This window comes from Lacerta agilis, chromosome 6, assembly GCF_009819535.1.
Source record: "Lacerta agilis isolate rLacAgi1 chromosome 6, rLacAgi1.pri, whole genome shotgun sequence".
NCBI classification, from domain to species: Eukaryota; Metazoa; Chordata; class Lepidosauria; order Squamata; family Lacertidae; genus Lacerta; species Lacerta agilis.
In genome coordinates this window covers 75,972,944-76,000,695 of record NC_046317.1, presented here as the reverse complement: position 1 = coordinate 76,000,695, position 27,752 = coordinate 75,972,944, and the positions used below count along the sequence as shown (strand labels likewise).

General features: G+C 41.2%; 2 protein-coding genes across 5 annotated transcripts in view; both read right to left on the bottom strand.

The window, feature by feature from the left end:
* The window catches only part of CSE1L (chromosome segregation 1 like), a 29,093-nt gene extending 25,092 nt beyond the window's left edge, over positions 1-4,001 (bottom strand). Inside the window, exons 1-2 of one of the 2 annotated variants that reach the window (XM_033153507.1) lie at positions 3,901-4,001; positions 1,478-1,573 (exon numbers count right to left, since the gene is read on the bottom strand). In XM_033153507.1, coding sequence (XP_033009398.1) covers positions 1,478-1,562 — 85 coding nt within the window. In that variant the 5' untranslated portion in view covers positions 1,563-1,573; positions 3,901-4,001. Of the gene's footprint in view, positions 1-1,477; positions 1,574-3,623; positions 3,647-3,900 lie in introns of those variants that run through there. The other variant, XM_033153508.1, reaches the window with a different exon arrangement.
* Positions 4,002-10,959: 6,958 nt separating this feature from the next.
* Positions 10,960-27,752, bottom strand: part of ARFGEF2 (ADP ribosylation factor guanine nucleotide exchange factor 2) — a 48,121-nt gene continuing 31,328 nt past the window's right edge. For 2 of the 3 annotated variants that reach the window (XM_033153502.1, XM_033153503.1), the window contains 19 exons: positions 27,403-27,561; positions 26,133-26,280; positions 25,564-25,663; positions 24,952-24,992; positions 24,686-24,855; positions 23,379-23,530; positions 23,090-23,262; positions 22,111-22,271; positions 21,203-21,333; positions 20,975-21,104; positions 20,355-20,490; positions 18,343-18,481; positions 18,208-18,262; positions 17,757-17,871; positions 16,746-16,876; positions 15,852-16,020; positions 14,304-14,442; positions 13,329-13,446; positions 10,960-11,603 (listed from right to left, as the gene is read on the bottom strand). In XM_033153502.1, coding sequence (XP_033009393.1) covers positions 11,427-11,603; positions 13,329-13,446; positions 14,304-14,442; positions 15,852-16,020; positions 16,746-16,876; positions 17,757-17,871; positions 18,208-18,262; positions 18,343-18,481; positions 20,355-20,490; positions 20,975-21,104; positions 21,203-21,333; positions 22,111-22,271; positions 23,090-23,262; positions 23,379-23,530; positions 24,686-24,855; positions 24,952-24,992; positions 25,564-25,663; positions 26,133-26,280; positions 27,403-27,561 — 2,544 coding nt within the window. In that variant the 3' untranslated portion in view covers positions 10,960-11,426. Of the gene's footprint in view, positions 11,604-13,328; positions 13,447-14,303; positions 14,443-15,851; positions 16,021-16,745; positions 16,877-17,756; positions 17,872-18,207; positions 18,263-18,342; positions 18,482-20,354; positions 20,491-20,974; positions 21,105-21,202; positions 21,334-22,110; positions 22,272-23,089; positions 23,263-23,378; positions 23,531-24,685; positions 24,856-24,951; positions 24,993-25,563; positions 25,664-26,132; positions 26,281-27,402; positions 27,562-27,752 lie in introns of those variants that run through there. The other variant, XM_033153504.1, reaches the window with a different exon arrangement.

Sequence of the window (27,752 nt, the reverse complement as noted above, 5' to 3'; positions counted from 1 at the left end):
CTGCAAATCATTTTAGATGCATATCAGGAAGCTGCTCTTAAATTCTGTATCTTCACAATTTCTTAAAAGGTAGCGCAGTTTGGACTGTCATCTTAACCTAAATGTTATGACTGTGAATAGCAAAGAGACAAAAAATATTCAGCCTCTCCCCTTCATTTTACAGGAAAACTTTGGAGGTTTTCCAGAAATGCAGAGTGCACAGCAAGAATTAGTACTGGAAGACCCAATTTAACTGATGGGAAGTAATTTAATGAAATAGTTATGCATTTTGTAAAATTTAACAGCTGAACACCAATATTATATATATTTACTTATTTATATTTTGCAGTGTTGATAAACTGTTTTGGATTCAAAGAACCACATAACTAGTTCCACACAGCCAACAGAGGTTTAGACTAAATGTTTCTTGTACAGAAGCTCTCCATGCTGCATGACAAGCCTGTTGTGAGAGCAGTTTCATAAGCTGTGTGAGATTTGGCCTGAGGATCTGCTGTTAAAAGTGGGAGTGGGGGGGGGGGGTCAACAATTCCACTAGGCAGAAGTAGCACTTCCAGTAGTGATTCTTTCTAAGAAGTCATCACAGTGTGGACCTGACCTTCAATGCAATTCAACAAATATTTATTCAGGAGCAAATCCCACTACATTCAATGGAGCTTACTCCAATATAACCATGCATAGACCACTAATTCATCTGAACAGCTAATAAATAGATGTGCAAAATACACATTTGCCCCTCCTCTAGTCGTATTGAAATTTGTTTGTTTTTTCTTGAGATTTCCACAGTTACTTTGCCTAAGCAACATCCCCTGAATTCACATTGACTATCCTGAGTAAGACTGTGGGTATAATCAAGATAAGTAAGGCATGCCTTATGAAGCCAAAGGGACGTTAAGTGCTTACACAGTTCACTTCAACTTCAAATCTGATTTCAGATTTCAATGCAACCTACTCTCTTTGCATCATGCCCAATCACCTCAAAGGCAGATTTCAGAATGGAACCATGGACAGTTAATATGACTCAGAAAGTATTCAGTGAGCCATCATGCAGTTTTGATTGCAGCAAGATTAAAGCCAACTTGCATTGAATAATCAGTAACCTGACTGCAATTCAAAAAGCATCCATTTTTTTAAAGAACGTATGTCCAACTGTCACATGAGGTTTCCAGGGGTCAGCAATCCCACCCACACAACTGATCTGCATTTAAAGTGACAGAAAGTAAACAGGTCTCATTTTGACACATACTGATTTCAGCCAGCCTGCTCCTTCAGATAAGAACAACATATTGGGGGGGGGGGGATCAAGCAGTTTTCTTTTTAATTAAAGAACGTTGTCCCAACAGTTTGAAAAACAATGTTCTGGGTTTTTGATTCTGAAAAACCCAGAAAATGGCTAAACAGATCTTATAATGTTTTGGGTCAAACTATCACTAGACACCATTCAATGCAGGCTCTAATTTCATATTTTTAAACTGTTTACCAGGACGCCTTATGGCAGGATCAGGATCAAGTGTCTTCTTTAAGTATTCTGTCAAAGTCTGCAAATTGGCATCACTCAGTTCCATAACTGCAGAACCTAAAAATTTAACAAAATTTTCTATAAAAATCAGAAACAAGAACAAGAGTCATAAGCAAAGTTTCTGTATATTGCTACATGTTTTTGAACCACTTGTTGTACTTGTTTCCCTTGCCTTCTGAAAAATCTCTCTGGAAAGTCAAGGAATCCTAGGAACAGCCACTAAAAGAAGAAAAACCCCTACAGGCATGTATGAAAACTTCTAGGTGCACACATGAAGTTCTTTAGTTTTAGATAAGTTACATACAACATACTTGACCATCACACAAAATCAGGAACCAAAGTGATCATTCACATACATGTACACACATACCATTATTGACAAGTGATTATAACACCGAGAGGCTTCTGGAAACAACAAGAATTTCCTCTCCTGCACAACTACCGTGTTTCTCCTAAAATAAGACACTGTCTTATATTTTTTTTCGCTCAACAAAACACAGTATGGCTTATTTTCAGGGGATGTCTTATTTTAACCGCGTTGCATCGGTACGCTGCATAGCCACGCCTCTCCAGGCTGTTTTAATGGGAGGTACCACGTCACTATGGCTTATTTTCGGGGTATGGCTTATTTTTGGGGAACGGCTTATATTTCGCAAATGCATAGAAATCCTGCTATGGCTTATTTTATGGCTATGTCTTATTTTAGGAGAAACAGGGTAGGCAAGAGAAAGGTCACTATACTCTCATTCCACTTCTGAAACTCTGGAACTGACAGCCCCAGTTGGAACATTGAACTCTCCTCCTCAATTCTAGACTGATCACTGATCTACTGAGACCCATGGGAACAAGAATAACTAGTTGAGCAAAGAGGAGGGCACATCATGTGTGAATGTATGGATCTGATGGATAATGCAAGAAATGATGAACATGGCTAACTCAATACATGGCCTGTCAGAGGCACAAAGGCAACCAAGGTGACCCTCCAACATCTCTTCCACGGATCACGCTTTTTGGTTTACTGACAAGCTTGAACACTAGTGGTAAAAAACACAGAATCTTCCATATAGTGCAGGGGCTGTTAGACTCCACTCACTGTAATAGTTAAGTTTTGCTGAAAAAGCTACTAAGGTACTGTCCAACTGGGACATAATTAGATACTGCCTATAGAGGAAGTGTCAAAAGTATTCACTTGTTGCAGTTGCATGGCTTAGTTTGACCTAGTTTCCACACAGGCTGCTTGATACTGCAAAAGCTATGATGTGTGTTTTCACGCCAGACCCATCATGTCAGATGAAAACTTCTAGCTACAATTACAAACATTTTCCTGGAGAAGGTCCGCCCAGTGCTTAAGAAACCATTGTTGTATAAGGAGGATCCAGCCGCTGTTAATCCAGTTCCACTACTGCAAAATGCTACTGCACACCTCCTAAATAATACTGGGAGATATACAGTAAACATATTCTATTTCATACCATTTACACCGATTACCTTGATTGCTTCCATACTTAAGTCAAAGTAGCCTTTACAGACTTCAAATCTTGCATTTGCTGTGAGTTCACGAAGTGGGCATTATTCTCTCTCAACCCCTAATTTGCAATGCGGAAATAATATGCCATGCAAAACTACCACAAACGTTTATGGAAATCCTTTGAAATGTAACATTCCATGCAAGCACCCAAGAATCACCTCTGAACACGTGTAGAGTGGCTTTCCCTCGTCACTGAACACCCGCAAGTCTTTTCCAAGTCAGGTTAGGAAACACCCTATTTCCGCATAAGCCTGAGAGCTACCAGCTACACATCTAGAGCTACCAGCAGCGCAGTAACTAACATGCATGCTTACTCTGAAGTCAGCCCAGCTCTATTCAGTGGGGCTCATGCCCAGGAAAAGTACGCACAGGGTTGCAGCCTAAGCCTTGCTTGGCACCCGCTCATTACACCCAGGGAACCAGGAGCTACAAATCCCGCTCCCTCCGCAGCATGTGGCAGTCCCGTGGCCTCCGGGCTGAGTCCGCGAGGAGAGAGGCTTGGCCTTAATACGATGAAGGGGGAAATTGCAACGGAGCGGGGGAGAGACGGGGATTGAAAGTATATTCGGATTACACCACCTCGTTATTTCGCCCACCGGAGTGGCAGCTGCGGTGGCCAATCAACAGGGCGCTTTCGTCACGGGCTAGGCTCAAGGACCAACGGGGGGCGCGCGCAGCCCCGAAGGGGCGGGCCGAGGCAGACGCAGCATGCTCAGGTGCGCCCCCTCCCTCGGCTGGGCCCACAAGCCGAGAGCCACCCAAGGGCCGGGGAAGGCGGACCGCGGCCGCCTCCCTTCGTGGCTCCGCCGTCTCCCCGCTGCCCGACTCAGGTCTCCGGACCCCCACCTGGCCTCACCTGACGGACCCCTTGAGAGCACGACGAGCAGCGACGGCGGCGACAGCAACTCCTCCTACGGCTCTAGCTCCGCTTCACATTCAAACCTCGGCGAGAGGGCGCGGCGGCGACGCGATGACCGAATTACGCAGGGCGCCGCGCGGCCTCCTTCCCCCCCTCCCCGCCGGGCACCAATCAGCAGCAGCCTTCTCGAAAGGCCCCAGCCAATCCCGAGCGCGAGCCTGCCCAGTCCTGGAGGGCCAATGGGCTTCGCCTTGCTCAGCGGTTTCCCACAAGGCGCCGCGGCTTGGCTGAAGCCTGGCCCGGGAGGGTGAGAGGATGGCGTTGCGCCCGGAAGCTGGATGACGGCGCCGTTGCCGTCCTTTGGCTTCTGCTGGTCCGCATCGGTCCACCCAGGCTAACCCAGGGGTGGGTGGAAGGCCGATCGGGACGTACGGGTACACCTTGTAAAGGTTTATGATAATGTCGCCATCATATTTTGAACTTCTGCCCCTGCTCTGTACTTGAATAGGGAAGCTTTTAAATGTTTTTATATATAAAACCCAGTCAGATGGTCGGGGTACAAATAAACTATTATTATTATTATTATTATTATTATTAGTGTACCTTCGGCCAGGGTTGCCACCTGTCCTGTATAATACAGGATTGTCTCGCATTACAGTATAAAATGCGACGTCCTGTATTGTTTCAGTTTTGTCCTATATTTCCGGTCTTCTCTCTGCCAAGTTATGGATCATCTCCAACTGCATGTGTTTGAAAGGATGTGTGAAAAATGTCATGTATTTAAGCTCTGGGTAGCCAAGCAGAGACAGATATACAAGTTCATGTATTTGTGTGTGGCGGGGGGTGGGTTTTGTACGTGACAGATTCCAGAGCGGCCATCCTGTTAGGCTGCAATAATGGATTGCTTTTAAGTCGCTTCAGCACCAGATTGGTTTTTTTTTAAATGCCCTCAACCGCCCCGCCCTGTATGTTGCCAGAACTAAGTTAGCAACTCTGCTTCAGACACACACATAATAGGGGCTTTTGAACGTGGATGAGGAAAGGAGATAAGTGGGAGGCTGTCGTGGGAACGCACACGATTAACCATGACATCTAGCTCGTGTTTCCATCTGTGCTAGAAATGTTTTGGTGTCTGTGTATCACTGCTGCCAGCTGCTGAGCGTAACTGGTATAGCACCTTCCACCCTTGCCATAGGGACCCCTCCAATCTTTTCAATGCACATGATTTCTGCTTATTATGCTATTGCGGCAGTTATATGCAATCCCACTTTCAATACTTGTGCCAGCAGATGTTTTGGGGTAGTCATACTGCTTCGTTTCTAGTCCCTGCATATCCTGCAACTTCCTGCTGAAATAATGTAACTTCATACTGCAAATGTGCTGGATTTTTATTTATTTTTTGGTCCCACTTTAGTTGCCCTGGAGCCCCTCTGGACAGCAGTAACGTGGTAGTATTGGGGAAGCATCACAGAATAACTAATAAAGCAGAATTAATCCACCACTAAGGCATCATTATCATTATTAGCACTATACACCTGCAGGAAAACACCAGACCAGGATGGGCTTTTCTTTACAATGAAGCGTTCAGAAAGTTGCACTAAAGCTTTCAGAACAAGGATAATTGTACACCTTATGCTGGCCCTGGGTGGCTACTGGGTACTAGCAAAGCAAAATATTCACTATGCTTATATTCCATTCTTTCGGAAAGCTCTGAGTGCCTTATATCAGTGTTTTTCAACCACTGTTCCGCGGCACACTAGTGTGCCGCGAGATGTTGCCTGGTGTGCCGTGGGAAAAATTCCAGCCAGAATATCAGCTTTGTGTTCAGCCAAACAGGCCCTGGTTGCACACTGAATAAAGTATTTTATAATTTTTCATATTTCTGTTTACTTACTATTTCATAATAAAGTAATTATAAAATACTTTCTTTGTGTTTATTTGATTCCTATTCAAGAGAATTACTTTATATATAGTCAATATAGGCACAGGGTTAGATTTTTTTAACATTTTCTAATGGTGGTGTGCCTCGTGATTTTTTTCATGAAACAAGTGTGCCTTTGCCCCAAAAAGGTTGAAAAACACTGCCTTATATGGATGTGGCAACCAGGGTTCTGACCAGATACTCCTCATGCGCACACACAGCAGCTTAACTTCAACAATGTTGCAGGCATCACATGCTCACTTTGCAGTGCTGTAGTCAGCAGACGCTTTGAAAACAGGACTGAAATATTTCACTTCCAGCTACCTGCTGCACGTTGCTACAAATTTTATACATACAAAAAGGAAAGATGAACATGACAAGAAGTTGCATGCAACTGTTGGCCCTGGTTTTTATTTATTCATTTGATATACAATGGTACCTCTGGTTACGTACTTAATTCGTTCCGGAGGTCCGTTCTTAACCTGAAATTGTTCTTAACCTGAAGCACCACTTTAGCTAATGGGACCTCCCGCTGCCACTGCGCCGCCAGAGCACGATTTCTGTTCTTATCCTGAAGCAAAGTTCTTAACCTGAAGCGTTATTTCTGGGTTAGCAGAGTATGTAACCTGAAGCGTATGTAACCCGAGGTACCACTGCATATATTTTTAAAAACCACAGCAGCAGAGGTTGCAATCTTCCTTGGAAGAGCAGCAGGAAGGGACTGGGTGGTTCTGAAAATCACAGCTACTTTTTCTCTTGAAAAGGAAAAAGATGTTAGAACTGGTGCACTTTTGTCCACGGGCAAAACAGTTTACAATAAAATTATGTAAATGTAATTGTACATGTTTATACCAGGGCTATCCCATTACAGCAGGTGTAATCAATGTGGGGTCTTTCAGATGTTGTTGAACTCCAACTTCCATCAGACCCAGCCATCACTGTCATCTATCAGACATTAGGGGAGTTTGACACACTGCAAAGTGCTGGATAAGTAGATCCTTGCGTTGCAACCACTGGCACCACACATAGGGAAGATCCTTGAATGGAAATCATTGCTATGAACATATCATTCTTGGCTGGACTGGGTAACTCATAGCAAGCTGTTCCATTGATCTGCTGGTATTGGAACACATTTTGGTTGGTTCCAGGCAAGTTGTTTATTGTGGAATGACTGGGTCTCATTGACTCAAAATTTTACAAGGGGAAGTGGACCAGACGGCATCAGGCATGTTATACCTGTGTTTTCCTTTATAATATCACTCCATCCAACTGGATACAAATACCGGTAGTTGATGCAAGCTTGAAATCATTACATTTGAAAAAGAAAGTTCGTTTTTAAACTTTTATTTACCACCTGATTAAAGCATGGAATACAACAGTATTATACATAATATTTTTATGTAAAAAACTTTACATAGCTTTTCATAATTATATAATTATTCTGCTATTCTCTCAAAAATGTATACATCCATTGGGCAAGGAATGCTTTTCATTAACTTAATGATATTAAATGCACTTCATAATAGAAGATCTCTTAAGAAAAAAAGTAGCTTGTAACTAATTTTAGGCATTTATATAGGTAAAACATTTTGCACAAAGTATATTTTATTTTAAGTTGTAAAGAGATATTCTGGACAAAATGTCAAGACATTTAGGAATTGCACCTCTCACAAATTGTTTCAAGCCAAGGATCATATCATCTGATTAAATGTTAAAATAAAATTGGGGGGCAAATTTCACTGGCCATTTTACACTGGCTTACATTATCTTCAAGCAGGATTATGCTAGTGGTAAGCAAACTATCCTTATAAAATGCAACACACAAAGATTTAAGCAAACTTTATTCCATCAACTTTGCTTAAAAAACAAACCAGCTTGTGTGCAAATATGCAGGCTTAAGACATTTGAGCCTCAGTTTGAATTTATACTACAAACCCTTTAACATACAGGAGCTATACTGGACTTTTGTTCTATCTCCGATTTAGAATTTAAATAAACTTAACTTTCTGGAAAGGGTGCAAAAATAATAATAATAAAGCACCATAAGACAACCCTCGGAGCAGCAAAATTAAGGTCACCTTCAGGACGTATGTCTATGTTAACCTTTTTCCTCACCTGTTTATTGTAGAGTGCCTCTTCCAAATATTGACTACATGTAGATTTGTACATCTTGTCGGACTGTATTCTACACATTTTACTGTGGCATAACTTACTTTCATCAGTTTAAATGTCTCCAATTGTAAGAGTGCTCTGTGGGCTACTGTAGATACAATGCTGGACAGCCACAGTTAAAGAGAATATGAGCAGGCTCTGTGTGTTCTCATCTCCTTTCTCCAGTTCCTATTCCTGCTGCCCCATTCCCCAAAACAATGTGTCTGCATCAGCAATAACCAGGGTTAATGCTAACCAGGGTATACATCTTAAAACTGTGTTTGAGAAGCAGGTCTGCAACCTCTGGTTTAAGAGGAAACCTGATGACTGTTAACCACGAGTGCAGGCGGTATAGTGGTAAAGCTAAACCAAGGTTAATGCTGAGGGTAGGAATTCATACTAGAAATAGGAGGAAGGAGCCTGTGTTCTGCATGTGTCCATGGGTCGCTCCTGATCTCTAAGTTATGGTTAACGGATGGGCAGAAATATGTACACAGGACCTTACACAAACCTCTAATTCTACATTGGATCCAAGACACAGAATTCTGCTGCTGACTTGTACCAAATTCCATGTGGGTCGAAGGAAGTCTATAGGAGGTACTGTGTTTAGTCTGCAGAATCTGCTCCATGATCTGCACTCAAATGAATTGCTGTGAAAGCAGCTGGAGAGAATTCCTATCATTGTTACGATTGTCTGTGGAGTTTGGTGCTGACTAAATGGAAAGGTACACTGAAGCCCAAAGCCACTGCAAGAACACATCCAGACATTACATGTATTATATTAATCTCCACAGATCTAGTACACACACACTTTCAGGAACATCTGGAGTAAGGCTATTATGGAGTCTCTCTCTCTCTCTCTCTCTCCACACACACACACACACCATGATCATATGGTAATCTAGATCCCCCCCCAAATGTCATTAAATTAAAGTTCAGCAATTTGAAAATGTAACTGTTGACTGCTAACACCTTTCTGAAGGAAACGAAGTCATTTAACACTAAGGCTTTAAAAGGTTCTAAGTTGTATGATCAGAATGTTATCTATAAGCTAAGATTTCACATATAAAGCTTCTTCATATTATTTTACATTGCAAAGTTCTGGAAGATGCTAATTCAGTCCCAAGGGTATTGCACTTCTCTTTCAGATTCTGAAGCAGCTGTAATGTTGCCATGCTCCCTTAATAAAAGACAAACAGCTACAACTTTGAACAGGTAACACTTGACAAAACGGGGTGGAGGCCAAGCTGCATTCATACAATGTATTAATAGCAGAACCATAGCAGTGGAAAAAATAAACAGCTCAATTAAAGAATATGTCCAATTAAAGAAAATGTGTGTGTGTGTGTGTGTGTGTGTGTGTGTGTGTGTGTGTATAAACAATAAATGACATGGTACACGGTGAAATACATATTTATGATGCAAACTTAAAAGTTGAAATTTCTTTAAGTTTTGAAGAAAGTCAGACTATTATATTTTTCACTGTGGCAAAATGCCACCACAATCTTTTATAATAAATTACTCGCATTTCTGTCAACGTACTTCATATGAAACAAATGCTGCAGCTCTTTTGCAAAAAATTCTTTGGTAGAGAAATTAAACGTCAGAAACTGTTCTTACTTATATTAATGACCAAACACAAATATAAAACAAAATTAACTTGAGATAGAGAAAGAGAGCACCAGTATTTAATAAAACAAATCCAGCTGTCAATTCTGGTTTTCCCAAAACCGCAACAACTTTGGTTGAGCTAAACAGCCAAACTAAATTTACAAAGCAAAAAGTTCCAAACACACTGAACCCCCAATTACATTTCAACTCGGGTGTTATCATTTTCAATGGAACTTCAATGGAGCTTGCTTAGGATTGCAGTCAACCAACTACCAATTAAGTTAATACTTTTAACCATTCTTATTTGCAGATATGGGTAAGTACAAAATATGCTTAATAATACTCTTGCACTTGCATTTTTTAATATATATACACACATTTGGACGGAAACAATTCCCTTCCTGCCCTCTTATACAAATCTTACACTCATATTGGAGAGTTGAAATACAACTAGACAGGTTCTAGCCTGCCATACCTTACAAAACTATTTCCTCTACTAGGCCGAGAATACTAAGACATGGTCTTACAAATAAACAAAACAACTCTACCCCCCTGACCCAAAGTCAGTAGAGCCAATAGAACTGCACTGATAAAATTGCAAGTTTGCTTCCTATTGCCCCCTAACAAACAGGATTTCGTCACAAGTACATGTGCACTTATATTAATAAATCAAGTGGTCCCAATAGGAACCAGACTCTTCGCCCTCATACAACTATTGACAATAAAGTACTAACCAAGCCATTAAAAACAACCGCAACTCACAATTCTGCAATAAAAATAGAAATATCTTAATGCACATTTGCTTCTACCAAAATGTTCATCTATATATTATTCAAAAGGGGAAGGGCTTGACCAACTGCTATACATTTTAATTCATTCAATGTGCAATTCAAATATTTATTCAAAATTTCATTTTGCCATTTCCTCCATACCACTCAAGAATCAGAAGAATTTTCAAAGATTTCAAGCTTCATGGTGCATTCAAGGCATGAGAGATTTAGTAACGGGATTAAGAGGCTCATGTGTAATGGTTTTCTTCTGCTACATTGGGGGGGGGGGTAGTATTTCCTTTGCAATACTGTAAACTGCAAATTATTTTCTTGATACAAATCCAGTATCAAGGGTATTTACTTATGATGAAAAACAAAGAAGGTCCAGGCCAACACGATATGGTGCAGTTCTGGGAATGATGTATCACACACATTCTGTTAAGTTGGCAGGGAGGGTGAAGATCAGTATCTCTTTGGATTCTTGCTGGGTTGTTGGTTATGCTACCGCCTAACTGCCATCTTGCTATGACTTTACAGAATAGACAGCACCAAATCATTAAAACAAAAAGGGACCTCGTGTTAACACAGAGGTTGAATCCACCCAAATGGGAGGTGGGGGTGGGGGACCAGATGTCCCAGCATGATTTTCGAATGAATTTAAGCCCTCTCTTAAATAATTATTAATACATTTGCTAACATCACAGGCCAATATGAATATATTCAGTATTATTTCATTTTCCATTCATTCATCATTTCCAACAGATTATGGGCAATTAGCTGAAAGGCATTAAGAAGGAACCATTGCAAACAACAGATTTGAAGACACAAGCTTTGTGCTAAGAATGACTTGACATTTACTGCATTAAATTGCAAAATGCTCAACAGCTATTCTTATAGGGAAGCCAGAATTTTCTTTTTTTTTTTTAAAGGAGACAGTTTTCCTTTAGAAATGCTATTATATTGATCTGTTCCAGTGGTTGTTTCATCTTCTTTGAGTCCAATCTCCCTCTCTCTGCATCCATTCTTTGAACTTAGCACAACTCAAGCTTTGGGAAAGAGCAACGATGGAGCTACCATGCAAGCGAGTGGGTCCCCGTCGTCCGCAACTGTCCTTCAGGAATCCAGATTTTGAATACTACACCTATGCGCAGGAAAAACTTCCGCAGTACTGCTCGGAGCTCTGGGATAAGGTCAAACTGCATTATCTCACACAAGTAGGGGTAATATGTTGAAGCATGTGCTTTGAACTTGGAAGGGAAAAAAGGGTGGAAGTAAGATTGTTTTTTAAAAAGCAAATAATAATAATAATAATAGAAGGAACCAAGTTCTCACAGTCAGACTATGGCAGGCACCCCCAAACTCGGCCCTCCATATGTTTTGGGACTATAATTCCCATCATCCCTGACCACTGGTGCTGTTAACTAGGGATGATGGGAGATGTAGTCTGGAGAGTTGAGTTTGGGGGTGCCTGGACTATGGGGTAAGCAACATCTAGATTTGGAGACTGCATACCTTTTGAGGCCACCAATGAACCTTTCCTTCAGTTTCTTACCTAACCAGAACAGCCAGTCCAAGCAATTTTCTTGACTGAGTCAGAGCAGAAAATGCCACTGCCCTTCAAGTTAAGGTTTGTCTTAACTTAAGACCAGTCAAGTTATCCCATAAGCAACTTTCCCCTGTTCCCTGGGAGTTAAAATAGTATATATTAAACAGTTACCTATTCTGCTGCCCTTTCATAGCTTTAGAAATCAGCTGCCTGAGGTGGCTATCTCCAACCTGCCTAATGGTAGGGCTGGTCCTCCAGTAACCAGAAATTCCCCCAGGGATCAATTTATTGTAGAGGTGGCAAGTGAGCAGTGTTTCCCAAACTTGAGTCTCTAGCTGTTTTTGGACTACAACTCCCATTATCCCTAGCTACCAAGAACCTTGGTCAGGGATGATGGGAATTGTAGTCCAAAAGCAGCTGGAGACCCAAATTTGGGAAACCCTGCTTTTCCCATTCTATGTCAACATGTAGCAATATTAATCTTTTTAAAGAAATCTTCAAGTTTTAGGCTGCAACACACTAAGCACATAGCATTGAGAAAGTCCATCTAAACCATGGGTGGCTAATCTGTGGTCCTACCAGGGGCGTAGCAAGCCGCTGGGCTGCCGGGGGCGGCAAGCCAAGCGGCACCCCTGGGGGCGGGGCATCGCTCCGTGCACATGACGTCATGACGAAAGCGCACGGAGCGACGCCTCCGCCCGGGCCAGCTGGCCCGCCCCTCTCCATTCCCCGCAGGCTCTGCTCAGGGAGGGCAGCAGTTTTTTTTGCCGCTGCGCTCCCTGAGCGGAGCCATCCGGGGCATGGAGAGGGGTTGGGCCAGCGAGGGGGTGTCACTCCCCTCGCTGGCCCAACCCCCTCCTTTCCCCGCTGGCTCCACTCCGGGAGCGCAGCGGCTTTTTTTGCCGATGCGCTCCCTGAGCGGAGCTGGCCCCGGGGCATGGAGAGGGGCGGGCCAGCGACGAAGAAAAGCCGCCGAACGGGGGAAAGCCCCCTCTTTCAGCAGCTTTTATCGCCGCTGGCTGGAGGCGGGGATTGCGGGGGGCAGGGCCCCGCCCCGAGTGTCACCCCCCAGGGTGCTACATGGGGCGGCCTGCCCCCCCGTCCCCCCTTTGCTCCGCCCCTGCGTCCTACCTGATGTGGTTGAATTCCAGCTCCCACCAGCCCCGTGCATTCTGCAACCTCAATTGCAGAGTTCCAGAACAGACACAGCCTCTCCTTTTACAGATATCCATGCCTGAGTTGGAGAAGGGCCAGCAGCACCACCACATGACGTTGGGGGGTGGAGCCAGAGGCACATCCCCGAAGCCACCATTTAATTGTGATGCCCTTTCATACAATGTGTGTGTGTGAGAGAGAAAAAGGACATAGTTTCATGTTAAAGTGTGAAATTAATGTGCATGAAACCAAGGTGAGAATCTTTTCTTACCTTTTCATCACTGACTTTTAGTGTTTTTGTTAGAAGTAACAACAGGAGATTGGTCCAGGCCTCTCGGTGGCTTTCTGAGTTCACGGTGATAAAATAGGCCAACGCCTCACTGCACACACTAGAGAAAGATTATGCACCCACTCAATACATAGAAAAAGGAATCGTAAGCAAATGGAATCAACAGGTGTTGCGGTCTACCCTCAAGCCTAGCAGTAAACGTGGAAGCTTGATAGGTTTCACTTTAAATGGGAAGAGGAAAGTGCCAAAACATTCAGTGGGCTGGATTCAACTAACGCAAGATGGGGCTTTTCCCTCCTCTGCTGCTGCCGCACATACACCTGCCCCCCGAAACTGGCCTGGAGAACCCCTAGAACAGAGTGGCGGAAGAGGAAATGGGGGATTGTTCCATCTGCAAGCTGAAACGCTTCTACTAATTGGATCATTATCACAGAGCTATACTGAATTCCTCTCAATGCCTTTTTATTTCATTATTTGACCTTTTTGTTTTCTATTTAAAATCACCCGGCTGAAGCTGCAAGTGGGCTTGGAAAAGTACATGTATTGCCGTTCAATGTACAAATGGGCGATTTTCTTTATCTGGTATCCACACAAGCTGTCCAATGTCATTTATGAATAGAATTATCTTTTCACTCTCTGAACAATTTCACCTAACTAACTAGAAGCAACACTTTGCAAAAAGCACACTGAAGCCAGAGTCAAAAGCTCTTTTATCAAATGGTGCGGAAGGGATGAATGGCCTGCTCCAGGTATCAGGTTACTTTCACAGACACATTCCAAGATGGTCTTAATGGAAGGCCCAGATTTGAACACCCATCACTTTTTATAATCTTGACTGAAATTAATAGGAAGATTTAGGTGGAGGTATTCCATACAGACACTAGAATCCTGCAGCCAAAAGCAGTCACTCGACTGGGCAGCCTAGTAACATCTTTGAAGGGTAGAAATAATGCTTACTTCAGGAGTCTCTCTTGTATAGCTTCCCAGGAGTCTCTGCGATTTTCATCAACGTACATTCGGAAGAGGATTCTCAGACAGCAAGCCAAACTGCTGGTTTCTTGTTTTAAAAGATTGGGCTTGGATTTACCCTTGAACCCTAGAAATCAAGGACAGCGACATAGCTAGATATTCTCAAGCTGCTTGTAACACCAACAAGAAAACTAAAATTGATGTGTGATTTATGTAACTGCACGCCTGCTCCAACTCCAACAGACGTGCATGCATACAACTTTTCCACACTGTGAGGTCCCAAATACACATTTGGCAAGACACATATGCCTTTGAAATCACATGCGGGTAAACACTATTGAAGTGAGGCATTTGGAGCAAGAAAATGTGCAGTTTCAACCTAAACCCTGAACAAAGTCTCTTAATGCCTCACTTAGAGCCTGACTCCACATTACACTTAAATGCACATTGTTACCAGCCAGTATCACTCTTAAAACTGGAAAAAATACAACTTTAGGAGGAAGTGGTTAGAATAGAAAAGGGGAAGGGGTACTTAACCCTTCTATAGGTTTAAGGTTTACAACAGGCATAGGCAAACGCGGCCCTCCAGATGTTTTGGGACTACAACTCCCGTCATCCTGACCACTGGTCCTGTTAGCTAGGGATGATGGGAGTTGTAGTCCCAAAACATCTGGAGGGCCGAGTTTGCCTATTCCTGGTTTACAACAACCCAAAATATGACATGCTCCCTCTGTACTATAAGGGCAAAATAAATGCCATTAGCTTTGGCTTCATTTCACTGAATCTGAGCCTATCTTCTGGAATCAAATTTACAGAACTCCTACATGATGAATGGATATGAACTGCTATTGCATACTGTGATCTTCATACAAGGCAGGAATGGGAAACCTGTTGCCTTCCAGAAGTTGCTAGGCTACAACTTCCATCACTCCTTTACCACTGGTATGCTGCCCGGGGCTGGTGGAAGTTGTTGATTCCCCATCTTGATATAAGATCATTAGCAAGGTACATTTCTTAATTGGATTATACTATTCCAAGTTATACATTTAACCTCAAAATCAAAATAATAAAATTCCATGTTATTAGATCAGATATGGTGAATCTGTGGCCCTCTAAATATTGCTGGACTGCAGCTCTCATAAGCTCCAGATAGCATGACCAATGGGCAAGGATGATGGGAGTTGCAGTCTAGCAACATCTGGAGAGCCACCAGTTCCCTGAACTGGATTCATGTACCGTGGTACCTCTGGTTGCGAACGGGATCCATTCCGGAGGCCTGTTTACAACCTGAAGCACCAAATCTGTGCATGTGCGCCACGCAATTCGGTGCTTATGCGCATGCGCATAGCGCAAAGCCCGGAAGTAACCTGTTCCTGTACTTCTGGGTTTGGCGTGTTCATATCCCGTGACGAACGCAACCCGCAGCGAACGTAACCAGAGGTATGACTGTACTAGACTTGCAATTTTATGCTCACACTGCTTTAAGTATATATATATTTTTAAAAAACCTTTGTGCACCACACACTTTATGCTTACCTGCTCTCCACAGGACAGTCCTTTGTTCGTAATTTGAGTTAAAAGCTTTTGAAAATGAATGGGACTCCTGCAAACAGTCCAGCAACTTGAATAGGTGTTGGGAAGACATGTATTTGTACATTCCTTGATCTTCAGTATCAATGTGAATGTCTGTTTCTAGTGTGTCCCTCTAAAATGGAAAATCCAGTTACAAGAAATGTTGACTGAAGGAATAGGTGTAATCATATTTTTTTTTAAAAAAAATCAGAGTATATCACAATTTCCAAGCGCAATACTATAGACCAATTTTGGTATCAGTCCAGTGTACCTGGATGCATCAGTTGCTACCCCCCCCCCCCCAGCCAGAGCAGAGGGCACATGCCACAGTTTCTGGTACTGGTAAAAGAAGTGTCAGTATTCTATGCAGAATCACCATTAATTGATGATTCCTCCCAGTTTGTGGGAGGCAAAATCACAGATGCACAGGTAGAATATGTGCCAGTTGCTTCTGGATGCAATTAGGAAATAAATGTAGTTCTGTTATCAAAAATGTAATCTAAATTTCTCTCTGGTTCACAGTAACATTTGTCCCAGACAGCCGGCACATTGGGTCTTCTGGAGAAAAACAGGGTGGTATCAGTATCAGGGGCATCCTTCATTTTCACTGATGACTTTGACCTATCTACAATTGTTCAGTAGCAACGCTTTGTTTGCTCACTTCATGCTCTTGTCAGCCAGAGGAGAACGCTAAGCCTCTTCAGCTAAAATTAAGGCACTGTTATAAGAGGACCTCATATACAAGGCAAAAGACTGTCGCAGCACAGTTCTCTCCCTCTCTTCCATAACTAGGCGATAAATGTTAACAAAATGTGGAAGTCAAGATGTGACACTGGAGAAGAATGTGAGGCTTCTTACCTGAGCAGCAGCCATATGCTCAGCATCTTCCTTCTTGCTCGTTGCTGGGTAAAATACTATGTTATCAATGGTCTGTATCAATTCCAGCTGCACAACACACTTAATAAGGAGGCTGGCAAAGAGTTTCTGGTCTAAGAGAATATCAATATGATAGGTCTTAGTTTCAAAGTAATTTGGCTGTATGCACTAAAAACTGGTGTAGCCAAATATAGGTGCCTTGATGCCACTTTCCCCTGGTCCCCATCTTCCAACAAGATTACTTTCCAAGCATATACTGTGCAATATTCTCCAGCAACAGGGAACCATGGATTTCATGAGCTACCGTGGTGCCAGTGAAGATTACCATCATCCCAAGACTAGCACCATGCCATTGATAAAATAATGCTTTAGGACTGCCCTGAGACCTCCAGGTACAGGGTTGTATATAAATTCAATAAATAACAACAGAATACATTTTCCTGTGTAAGTAAGATATCAGACTTTTGTGTCACTGCCACATCAAAGCTCCTTAAATTGAGGTTAACCAACCAGTATAATTTGACCTTGAAAAATGGGACTGTAAACCTCTCAGAGGTTATAGATGATTATTTGGCACATGAATCCTGTTAAGAAAATTTCAAGAATCTATGAATCCCATCGACCCAAGCTCTTAAAAAAACAACAACAACCAGCAATAGGCTGACAACGGTTGTGGATTGCCACTGTAATTTCCAAGGCTCTTTCACAATGCTACAAATCTGGAAACAAATTTGTACACAAGTTGGCAGCAGCACTGTAGTGGAGGCTAGGAACTGAGAATGCGTGTATGCAGATGGTGCTGAAAGCAGAATGGAAAATCTCAGCAGGCCTTCAGCACAATGGGGTGGGTGTTGCTTGTAACCTGGGTGAGGAGTGGATAGCCCTCAAAAATAGATAGACAGATAGAGATAGATAGATAGATAGATAGATAGAGATAGAGATAGATAGATAGATAGATAGATAGATGTTGAAGAGATTGAAGTGCAGACTTACTTGAATAAGGGCCACCTTTCCAGCTTTCATCTGTAGGATTTGAAAACTGGCTTTGCCCCCTTTCTGAAGCATTTTTATCTATGCTGCTTAATGACTGGCGATCTAGATCCATATCCTAGAAGTAAACAGGATCTGTGTTAATGCTTCTTTCATGAATCATTCACAAGTTTCTCAGTTTCAAGACAATACAATTTGGAGGGTGGGAAATAATAATAATAAAATATTTAATAATGATAATAAATTAATAATAATTATAATTATAGTTCAAAACACACCCAAAGATACATATTGCTGCTACTAATACTTTTATTTGTTAATAAATATGAGTCTAATGATTGTTCTTGTAGAAAACTTCTGTTTCCATATTAAATGTCTATAAACATGAAGCTGTCACATACATCATTTTGCACACATTTTTTTCAGCTAAGGAATGAGTAATCAGAGCACTTACCAAGTGCTTTTCAGATGAATCATCTTCCATTCCTGCTGGTCTCCATGTCAGCAAGCTTCAAAGGAAAAAAAATGATCTGAAATGTAACCTAATTTGAAACCACTTTACATATTCTGCATTTAGAATTATACTCACACATGAGGAATTGTAGTTTTGAAGATCTCTAGCATACAATTGCAGGTTTGGTCCCAGACTTCATGACTGAATTTCTGCCCATTTAATATTACCAGGCTTTCTAGGCAGTTGGTACCCGATCGAGCCAGCTGTTCATTATCTGCAGAAAATGAAGAACCAACTTTTTGAAAAAATAACAATCCTCATTTAAGCAAAATTAAAGAACATTCACGGTGACTATAGACACACAGTGTCAGAGATCAATGGTATTTATAAACCACCTAACAAGAATGACTTGCAGTCGTTTAGCGCTTATTCTTACTGGGAAGTCAAGGCAACACTGCAAAATGAGACAATGAGATGGAGCAAATGTAACATTATATGTATATTGTATTCCTTTCTTATCCTCTCCTCTCCAGAATATTTCCTCCCCACTCATGATTCCCTCCTATATGCAGTGATGTAAAACCATGGTTAACATTAATCATGACTCTTAAAAACAAAAGCTTGAAGGCTATTTTAAACCATAGTTTTAACGCCTGGTAAATTTTGTTTTAGGAAACATGATTAGAATTAACCATGATTGCATTAACGCAGGGCCTGCGGTTCAGGACACATAGATAAGTTGAATATAATGACTAATGACAGAAAATGAGGGGGAGATCACTCCAGTAAAAGGAGGAAAGGGACAGAATGCACTATTCCAAGGTTGGCACCTCACCTGCAGGAAACCACTATTACATTTGCACCAGGGCAATATGTAGCCTCAGTCAAAAGAGAAAAGGATTTCTGTACGACTAGGAATGCTAATCCCCATTGTCTCACAAAGAACACAGCATGATCGTCCATAGGCAGACAGACATGTACAAAGTCAATGGGCAGAAAGGGGGAAACTCCAATTACCTTTGTTTCAAATCAAGCCTGTTAAGAGGTTTGATCAGCATCTCAGGCACAATGGGAGGAATTAAACAGGTGGTACCTAAAAAGCTATTCTTGCCCGCTTTTCGTTGCAAATGCAAAAACAAAGCCCAATGCTGAGCAGTGGGAATATACAATACAATGCTATCTGAACTTGGCTCCAAAAGATATAGAAGTGGTGTTTGGAATGATGACTCTAGCAGAAATTACTCAGCTGCCTTACTAATATTCCAAAGATTGTTTAGAAGCACACACAGAACACGTTTAATGTGATCTAGTATTTTGAGTTGCACATCTGCCAAATGACTGAAAGGATGGAGGCTTCTGATGAAGACCTTTCAGGTAGGACAACCAGTAAAAGTTAAGTAAAAGCCAAATCACCAATCACTGTTTCAACACATTTCTATCAAAAGCACAAACAGAATATTATCCAAACTAAGCTAAGACCTTGCCCCAAGGTTATTAATTCAGTATAAAGTCAAGATGCGGGAATAAATTAATCTGGCTTGTCTGTTAATGCAAATTACCCAATTCATACTCTCTGAACCAATAAATGAACTGTAATGCAGCTAGCCTTCAAGATTCCCACTTGTCCAATTTCTACAATGCCGTTCTCCAACCCAAAATCAGGGGAAAGTGTGAACAAAAATGCATCAACTAATGGAAACAGCATACAAAAATGAATTTTACTTTGTAAGATGAATTTTATTTATAAGATGAACTAGTTACCTATTCAGGTTGAGTAATTTAATATCTTATGTAATGATAACAAGAATAAGAAAGGAAGTGAAATGCAAAAAAGTAAAATTTAATTTTGTAAACCATTTGGCAGGAGGGAGGGAAGTCATTTAGGCTCTGTTGAGCCAAGAGACTTAATAAGAGGATACGATGTTACGTATTGTGATTATATGTAAAATTAATAAAAATATTTTAAAAAACAAGAAACAAAAATGAATTTTACTAGGTAAAATTTTCTTGCTGACTTCTAAAAAAACTGCAAGCTGATGCTTAAGTGGGGCAAACTGAATTTAGAAGATCTGAAAAATCAGAAACTGAGAGAATTTGACCAATTCATCCATCCATAGAATAAAGTGACATGTATGTAAATAAGCTACCTTGTTTTACACACCAGTGTAACTGTGCAAATATGTCAGCAAGAAGAATCTCATTCAAAGCTTCATAGAACTGAGTGAATACATCACAGATTGCATAAAGTGCATGATTACACGTCGTAGTCATCCATTCAGATTTCTGTCAAGAGAAAAAGCAGGTCTTGTATTATTATTTTTTTGAAAATACTACTAACTGGGAAAAGTTCTGACTGAATACTGAAAAGCACAATAAAGCTTATAAATTTAAAGGCTGCCTTCATGTGTTCCCCCTTTCCCATTGCAAAAATGTAAGACTGCAAGCTCCTAAGGATATTAACTTGCCATTTTTTTGTTTATGCCATCCCAAGAAGCACCATGTACTGTGCACAGCAAGAACTAGACTGCCTACTGAAGCACAGAATGGCCCAACGTTCTTGCTCAACTTGGGCAAGGCACAAGGACAACATGGAACATAAACCAATGCCCTTGTAGCATGCTACCTCAGATAGAAAAGCCTCAAGCTCTACATCTCCAATCCCCACCCTGCCCCCACTAAAAAGGAATAATAACATCCCACTAGATCAAAGTTTGACTTCAATTTCTGTTTTTAATATTGTTTGCTTCTATAAAATGGCTTCCAATACCTCTGTCTGCTGCTCTGGAAGCTTCATGTTATCAAATATCCTAAACACAATTCGAAACAGATCTTGCCACCAGTGTTGTTCAAAGGTATGGCCATAGCTCTTCATGATTTCAAACATAACCGTTAGGCCTCTGCAACATGGGGGGAAAGCAGTAATAAGACAACACAAGTTAACAGGGAAAAACATTGAAAACTGGGCAGAACCAAAAAAAGGATGATGTATCATTACCTTGTCCGTACATCTAGCTTGCATCGATTGATGATACAAGAAAGTTCAAATAAAATGGGGAACCAGCCTCTAACCCAAACTCTGTCCCCAGGGGCCACGTTCATGTCGTCACTTGTGTACTCTCTCAAAACCTGTGAACAGACAAGAGCTGGCAGTTCAGTACAAACACTTAAGCCACTCAATCAGGTCTTGCTAAAGAACGGAGAAATGCAAAGAAAAGTTGCAAGACAAAACACACTTTAAAAATGTTTCACACACAAGCAAATCGCTTCGTAACCTCACAACAAATTAATATCTCTCCTAGTGAGACACTTTTTCTGCCCAAGCCACTAGGCAAAAATGGTAGAGATTCCCCATTCATATTTAATTTGAGATGTGGGAGGAGGAAGGAACTAAGATTTGATAGAGAGAGTTGCTGAAATATAATGGGTGCCATCCAACGAAATCATTCTCAGTCAGAGTAGGTCTGTTAAAATCAATGGGCTGAAGTCAATCATAATGTTATTCTGAGTATGATTTAAGAAGGTGCTACCCAATAATAACCAGTGCAGGCTTAATTTAAAGCAGGCCTGTGGTATAATATATTTGTTTTGATTACTAAAATCATTTATAAAATCATTTGATACAAATTGTCTAAGGTGGCTTTCATGTTTCTTTTTTGTAAAAAAACAACAACTACAAAATTGAAAGAGTTTGTAAAATCAATAAAATCCAATAGCGCAAAACAATTAAAAAAGAAGCAAACAGTGGTCATAAAAAAGCAGTTAGCATATCCACACGGCTTGCTGGAATAGGGTTGCATTGCCTTGTTGCCTAATGGTCTTTAGGGAATGAGGAATGTAGACATACTGAAAATATTTTTGAGCCTCTGAAAAAGCACAGAAATACAAATGAGGGGAAGAAAGTACCTGAGGTCTTTCTGAAACGTATTTTGCACAATAACGAATAAGTCTAATTGCTTCCATACTGGTGTCTGGAAAGGCAGCATTACAGGCAAACTCTGATAAACATTTTACGGCATCCTGGAATGAATCTATTGCTGCAGGAAAATGCTGTTGAAAAATATTGGCTGTGGAGGGAAATGTGAAATAAAAACAAATCACTACTTTTGTATTTCTGCTCTGCTTTAGGATACAGTTGGTACACAAGTACATAAGCAGACCAGGTCAACAGGGCTTGGAGTTACATTGTGATACAAACATTTGCCCTTCTACCTAATAAATACTGATTGTAAGAAGTCAACTTGGTTGCAATTCTAGGAGGTGACCATTGCACCAGGCCTGCACAACTTGCATGAGTTACAGCCCATCACAAAGTCCAGCAGCTATTATTTATGGTGGTCCAGCAAGGTAAGTAGGTATGTTGAAATTTATTGCAATTGCAGGTGACTTCTTTTGTCAGCAACTTTCCCCTGCTAATCCAATCAGTCTTAAAAGGGAGGACAGCCATCCAGCAGAGCCCAGGAACCCATACAAACCTGTTGGCAAAACAGGGATTTCACCTAAGGGTAAGCAGAGATTTATAGCAAGCCTCGCTGTACCAGAGCTGGTGTCACACAATGTAGGCAGTTTCTGAAAGTGAACTTGTTTGACACAACTACATCATACAATGCTTTCAGTGAGCCTACAGCTGTAGAAATTTCAAAGCTGTGGGCTGCTGGATTCTCTGTTCTCATAAGGAGCTTTTCAATCCCTTCTTAAAATGTGTTTTGCTTAAAAGCAAAATCAAGGAGCACCCCCCCCACCCAGCATTTTCTAGAAGGTAAAGAGAGGGAGAAATATTATTTGAAGCACATGTGAGAACAGGAAACAAGTCATTGTTTCAAAATTTTGAGGTTGGTCTCCACCATCATCATTTGGCACATTAGTCTTGCTAAAATTTACTTACTAACTATATGTCCTGTTGACTGGAACGCCAGCTCCACAATATTCCCATCATGATCAGACGCTGCTTGATGAAATACTGCGAAGATATTTTTCCACCCTGAGCGAATATTAGCAGCTTGAGAATTTACCATCTGAGCAATGCAGCGTATTACCATATCTCGAATTGTAGGAGACCTGAAGAAAAATAAAAAAATAATTACTGACTTATTTGTGGTATCGTGTATGATGACACCAGAGGAATCTGCACTGGCATAAAATAACACATTTACATTTCAAGTTAAAGGACGAACCTGTTTTTCTTCATGATATGCTCAAATGGCCTCAGAAAGTCTTTCTGAAATCGGAAGTTGGCTAACTCTCCCTTCTCAAGGAACTTCATTGACAGCTGTCTCAATGAATCAACCGCAAAGATGGCCACGTCTTCGTTAGGATTGCAACCAACCTATTAAAAAGAGAAACGGGCATTCTCTCAGAAGAAGTGTATATCCAGTGAAAATTGGACTATACAAATACAGCCTTGCAACCTGATTGGTCCATAGAACAATGACTGGCATGACAGTCTGGGGCAGGACTGGGGAACCTCAAGCCCGCTGGGTCTCTCTATTCAGCCACTGGAACTCTTCCTAGGCTATGCCACACTTCCCAGGCAACCTCTCCTTCACAAACCATCCCTACTCAGTGGCCCTGCTCTAGGCCCTCCTTGAGTACTTTTGCCAGGATGGAATGCAACCCACTATGAAAAGGTGTAACTCATGCCCATTGCCCCAATCCCTTTTGCCTCTGCCCATAGCTGGCATGTGCTCCCTAAAGATTGCCCATGAGGAGAAACAGGCTGCCCACCCCGATCAAGGTATTCTCAAAATAAATCAGTCACAAATCTTTGCAGAGTACCAAAATTAGCTTGGCAGTAAATATCATCAATCAGAGTAGTGTTTGTTTCTATGTAATTTTGTTTATGATCAAGACATAAATCCAGAAACTTTGAGCACAATTATGACAAGCCAATCATTAAGGAAAGACACACAGTAATATAAAAGGCTACATATTTTAAAAAGAAGGGAAAAAAGAAATGCAGACTCAGTATGGCACCAAGCCTGTTTGAGCTGACAAGGAGCAGTAAGGGAGAAAGCTAACTGTCCATGCCTGACAATAGGAAGCCCAACCACACCCTTAAGGGCTTTCAACGTCTTAAGAACTTTTTGTTTCTTCTTACAGGCTTAACACATTTTCATAACACTATTCAATTCCATATTTGGGATCATCCAAATTCCAAAGGTGTGTAACTCATGAGCTCTGGCTGAGAAATAAGTAATGTCCAACAGAAATTGGTGTCTATGCTAAAAATGGTCTGTAATTTTGCCCAAGTTGCAGTTTTGCCAGTCAAGCTTTATATAGGACCTGCCATCAATATTTTTCTACCTAGTAGTGTGGGCAGAGTGGATTCCAAGTCCATCTTGTTCAACACAAGTCTATATTTCATTTTATGCCATCAGAGATTGCCATGTAAATTTGATGGGTCTCGAAATGAAGCAGTTGTGTGCATGCTAACCTTGGTGTTAGAACCAGAAGGGGAAATAGGTTTCAAATGCTGAAATACCTTATTAAAATGATCTCCAATGACATGCCATATCCTGGACCACTGCAGCCTAATTCTGTTCATGTTGTAATAGGAGATCTCAACAATCTTCTGCAAGCTGAACATGCGTGGATGATGAGGGGAAGCTAACTCATCCATGGAAACAGCACACAACCACCGAACGAAGTCCACTGAAAATTTTGAGACCAAACATGTCAATAAGCCTGAAATGGTACAAAGCAATTATTATTTGCCTTAGGACATTCCCCCCCCCCCAACATACATACCTATTGCATTTCCATCCAGTCTAGTTGAACCTGTAAATATTCTGTGGGATAAATTGAGATATAGAGTTAATTCTCAAGACACAGAACATTAGGAAAAGCCCATTACATATTATTGTAAATTTATGTGATCCCAGAAGGAAGAACACTGTTTTTCCTGATGGGGCTCAAGGCAACATACAGAAACAAATAAGAACTGCTAAAAGCATAGAAGAAACAATAATTAAAACTAATTAAGCATTGATAGAATTTAAAAGTATGTGTATATGTGTAAATACCACACACCAATATTTACAATAGGAAAGTCTTCACTTCATGCAACTCCAAACTAATTATGGAAAGGTTGTTTATATTTAGGGCAAAATGTGACATGTTGTTTTTAAGAGGGGCAGGACAGGGGCATCCAACAACTGCAAAGACAATTTCTCTGCTCTTAGGTCCCAACTTCTGATTCCCATTCAATCCCTTTCTTTGGTATCTTTAACTACTCTACATCAGAGACCAGGAAACTTATGGTTTGTATCTAAAAGCCTGTACCACAGCCTGTTGTGATAATAGTGATAGTAACCTTCAATATTTCTTTAAGAAGAAAAAGAAAAAAGGTCGCTGTAATACCTGTCTACTGCCACCACCACACTTTGCGAACTGGTTTCTCCCACAGATTCCTGAATACTGGCTATTTGCCTTCTATCAACACCTCCACCAACAAAGTTACCTAGTTAGGAAGAAACCAACAATAATTGTTAAAACTAACATGAAATATATTACCATCAGTGAACTACCAATACCAATTGAATTGTAGACTGTAAAATCAAAGGAACAGGCTCAAAGAATAACAGCACCTAGCGGTCTGAGAATTCACCCACGAAAATGGTCCTCTTATAAAATATTGTATGTGATACAATAGTTAAGGAAAGCTTTATTTCCTGTTCCCAAAATGACAACATGAATAAATATATCACCCTGCATGAGCTATATACGATTAATCATCTACCCTTGTTTCTTATTTCCAAACCAACAATTCAATGAGCCACTGTCATCAATTACTTTAAACAGAGGATCTTTAAGGTTAAAGCAGTCTAAAATCAAGGAACAGGTAATTTGTTATGATGACAAATGCCTTTATTTAATTAACCTGGCTCCTCAGGCATGAGAACAGACAGAGTCAAGGCTAATCTTCTCACCTAGTCCAAGACCCATGAACTCTTCTCCTCCAGATGTGAAGCCTTTGAGGCTCCCTTCTCTTTCGCGCCCAGATCCAGACAGGTAGCGTGTTTTAACTCCAGTCCCTATGAGCTGTGCTAATTCCAGCTGGCTGATACATTTCAAGATCTAATGAAAACAAATGCGCATTTCAGTACTGAAGTCAGCAACTGCAGATTGCAGAACCAAGAAAATGCATCCAATGCAAATGTCACACTCCACATGGTCAGACACATTCCCATTCACTTCTAATGCTAAGGAATTGCTATGCATGCACTCAATGTTCCACTCCGGCCGCGGAATCTGCTCCACTTCAAAAACTGCAGTTCTGACATGTGTATGCAATCCAGGCGAGGTTGTCCATTTAGCCAATTCCTGTCTACTATGGATGGCTGCAGCTCTTTGGGTTCTCAAGCCAAAGGAATTTCCTACCCAATCATTTTAATTGGAAATGCCAAGGGCTGAAACTGAGACTTCTTCCCCAAAATATAGCTTTTGGCACATTGGCCCAATAAAGTCATGGAGCGGCAGGATTAAATTTGCAATGCTAATTCAGGACCAGCTAGGTTAAACCCTTGGAATTACAATTCACCTAATATATAGTTGGGCAGGTAGAGAGGATTTCATTCTTCATTGTGGGTACTCTGTCTAGCAGATAGAGCCAATTAGCACTTTAAGGAAACAGATAAGCCATTTTGAAAAGTGGAAGGCAGTTATGGAGAAAGAAATGTTTGGTTTCTTTTGACAAGCATATCTCAAGGAACCTCAAACACCCATATCCCAGAAAAGATGATGCTGTCTTGAAATTCACTTTTCCTAGGATTGGCAATAAGCAGGGCACATTTACAGAACTGCTTTGTGTACTTTAGCAGTGGATAACATCCAGATCACAGGTCTCATTAGGCCCAGCGAGTCTGTTTCCCCCAAGTCATGCCCACCCCATACACGTCGTCATATATTATGTCAAGTGTGGGGCAGAGAAAGACACAGCTTCAAAGGAACCATCTAGAATATCAGAATGCAGTCCCAATTGCTCTTTGGAAAGCAGGACTCTTATTTGGCACCGTTAAAATTTGGTGCCAAATGCAAGCCCCACTCGGATTGGTTCCACATATAAATGCAATGAGAGGTTTTCTGCATCAATTCTGAGACTACAGAAATGCATGAATATGTAGAACCAGTATCAGCAGATCAGTCAGATCACTTCTTCAAAATTGACAGCGCACAGCAAAGGCGCACGTGCTTTCTTACCTCATGCCAGGAATTTCCAAGGTAGTTGCCATCAGTGTGGGCCACTGTAATGAGAGTCTTAATTGTATCTATGTTTTTCTGTTTCATTTCTGTGATGCTGGAGCTGGCAGTCAACAAGGAAAAGCGGGCAAGTGCCTGCACATAAGCATCTCGTTCAAGCTAAAATGTAAAAAGTAAAAAATCAGAAGTAGAAATAAACCATGGTAAAAGGCAGGCATGTTGCATTCCTCACCCCCACCACTCCTGCTAAAAATATATATCTCATGAAATAAGCACATGGAGTGAAGGTAGTATGTTACTCAGTGATGGCATGTCACTAACTTGGATACGGCTCCAGACAAGAAAGAGTT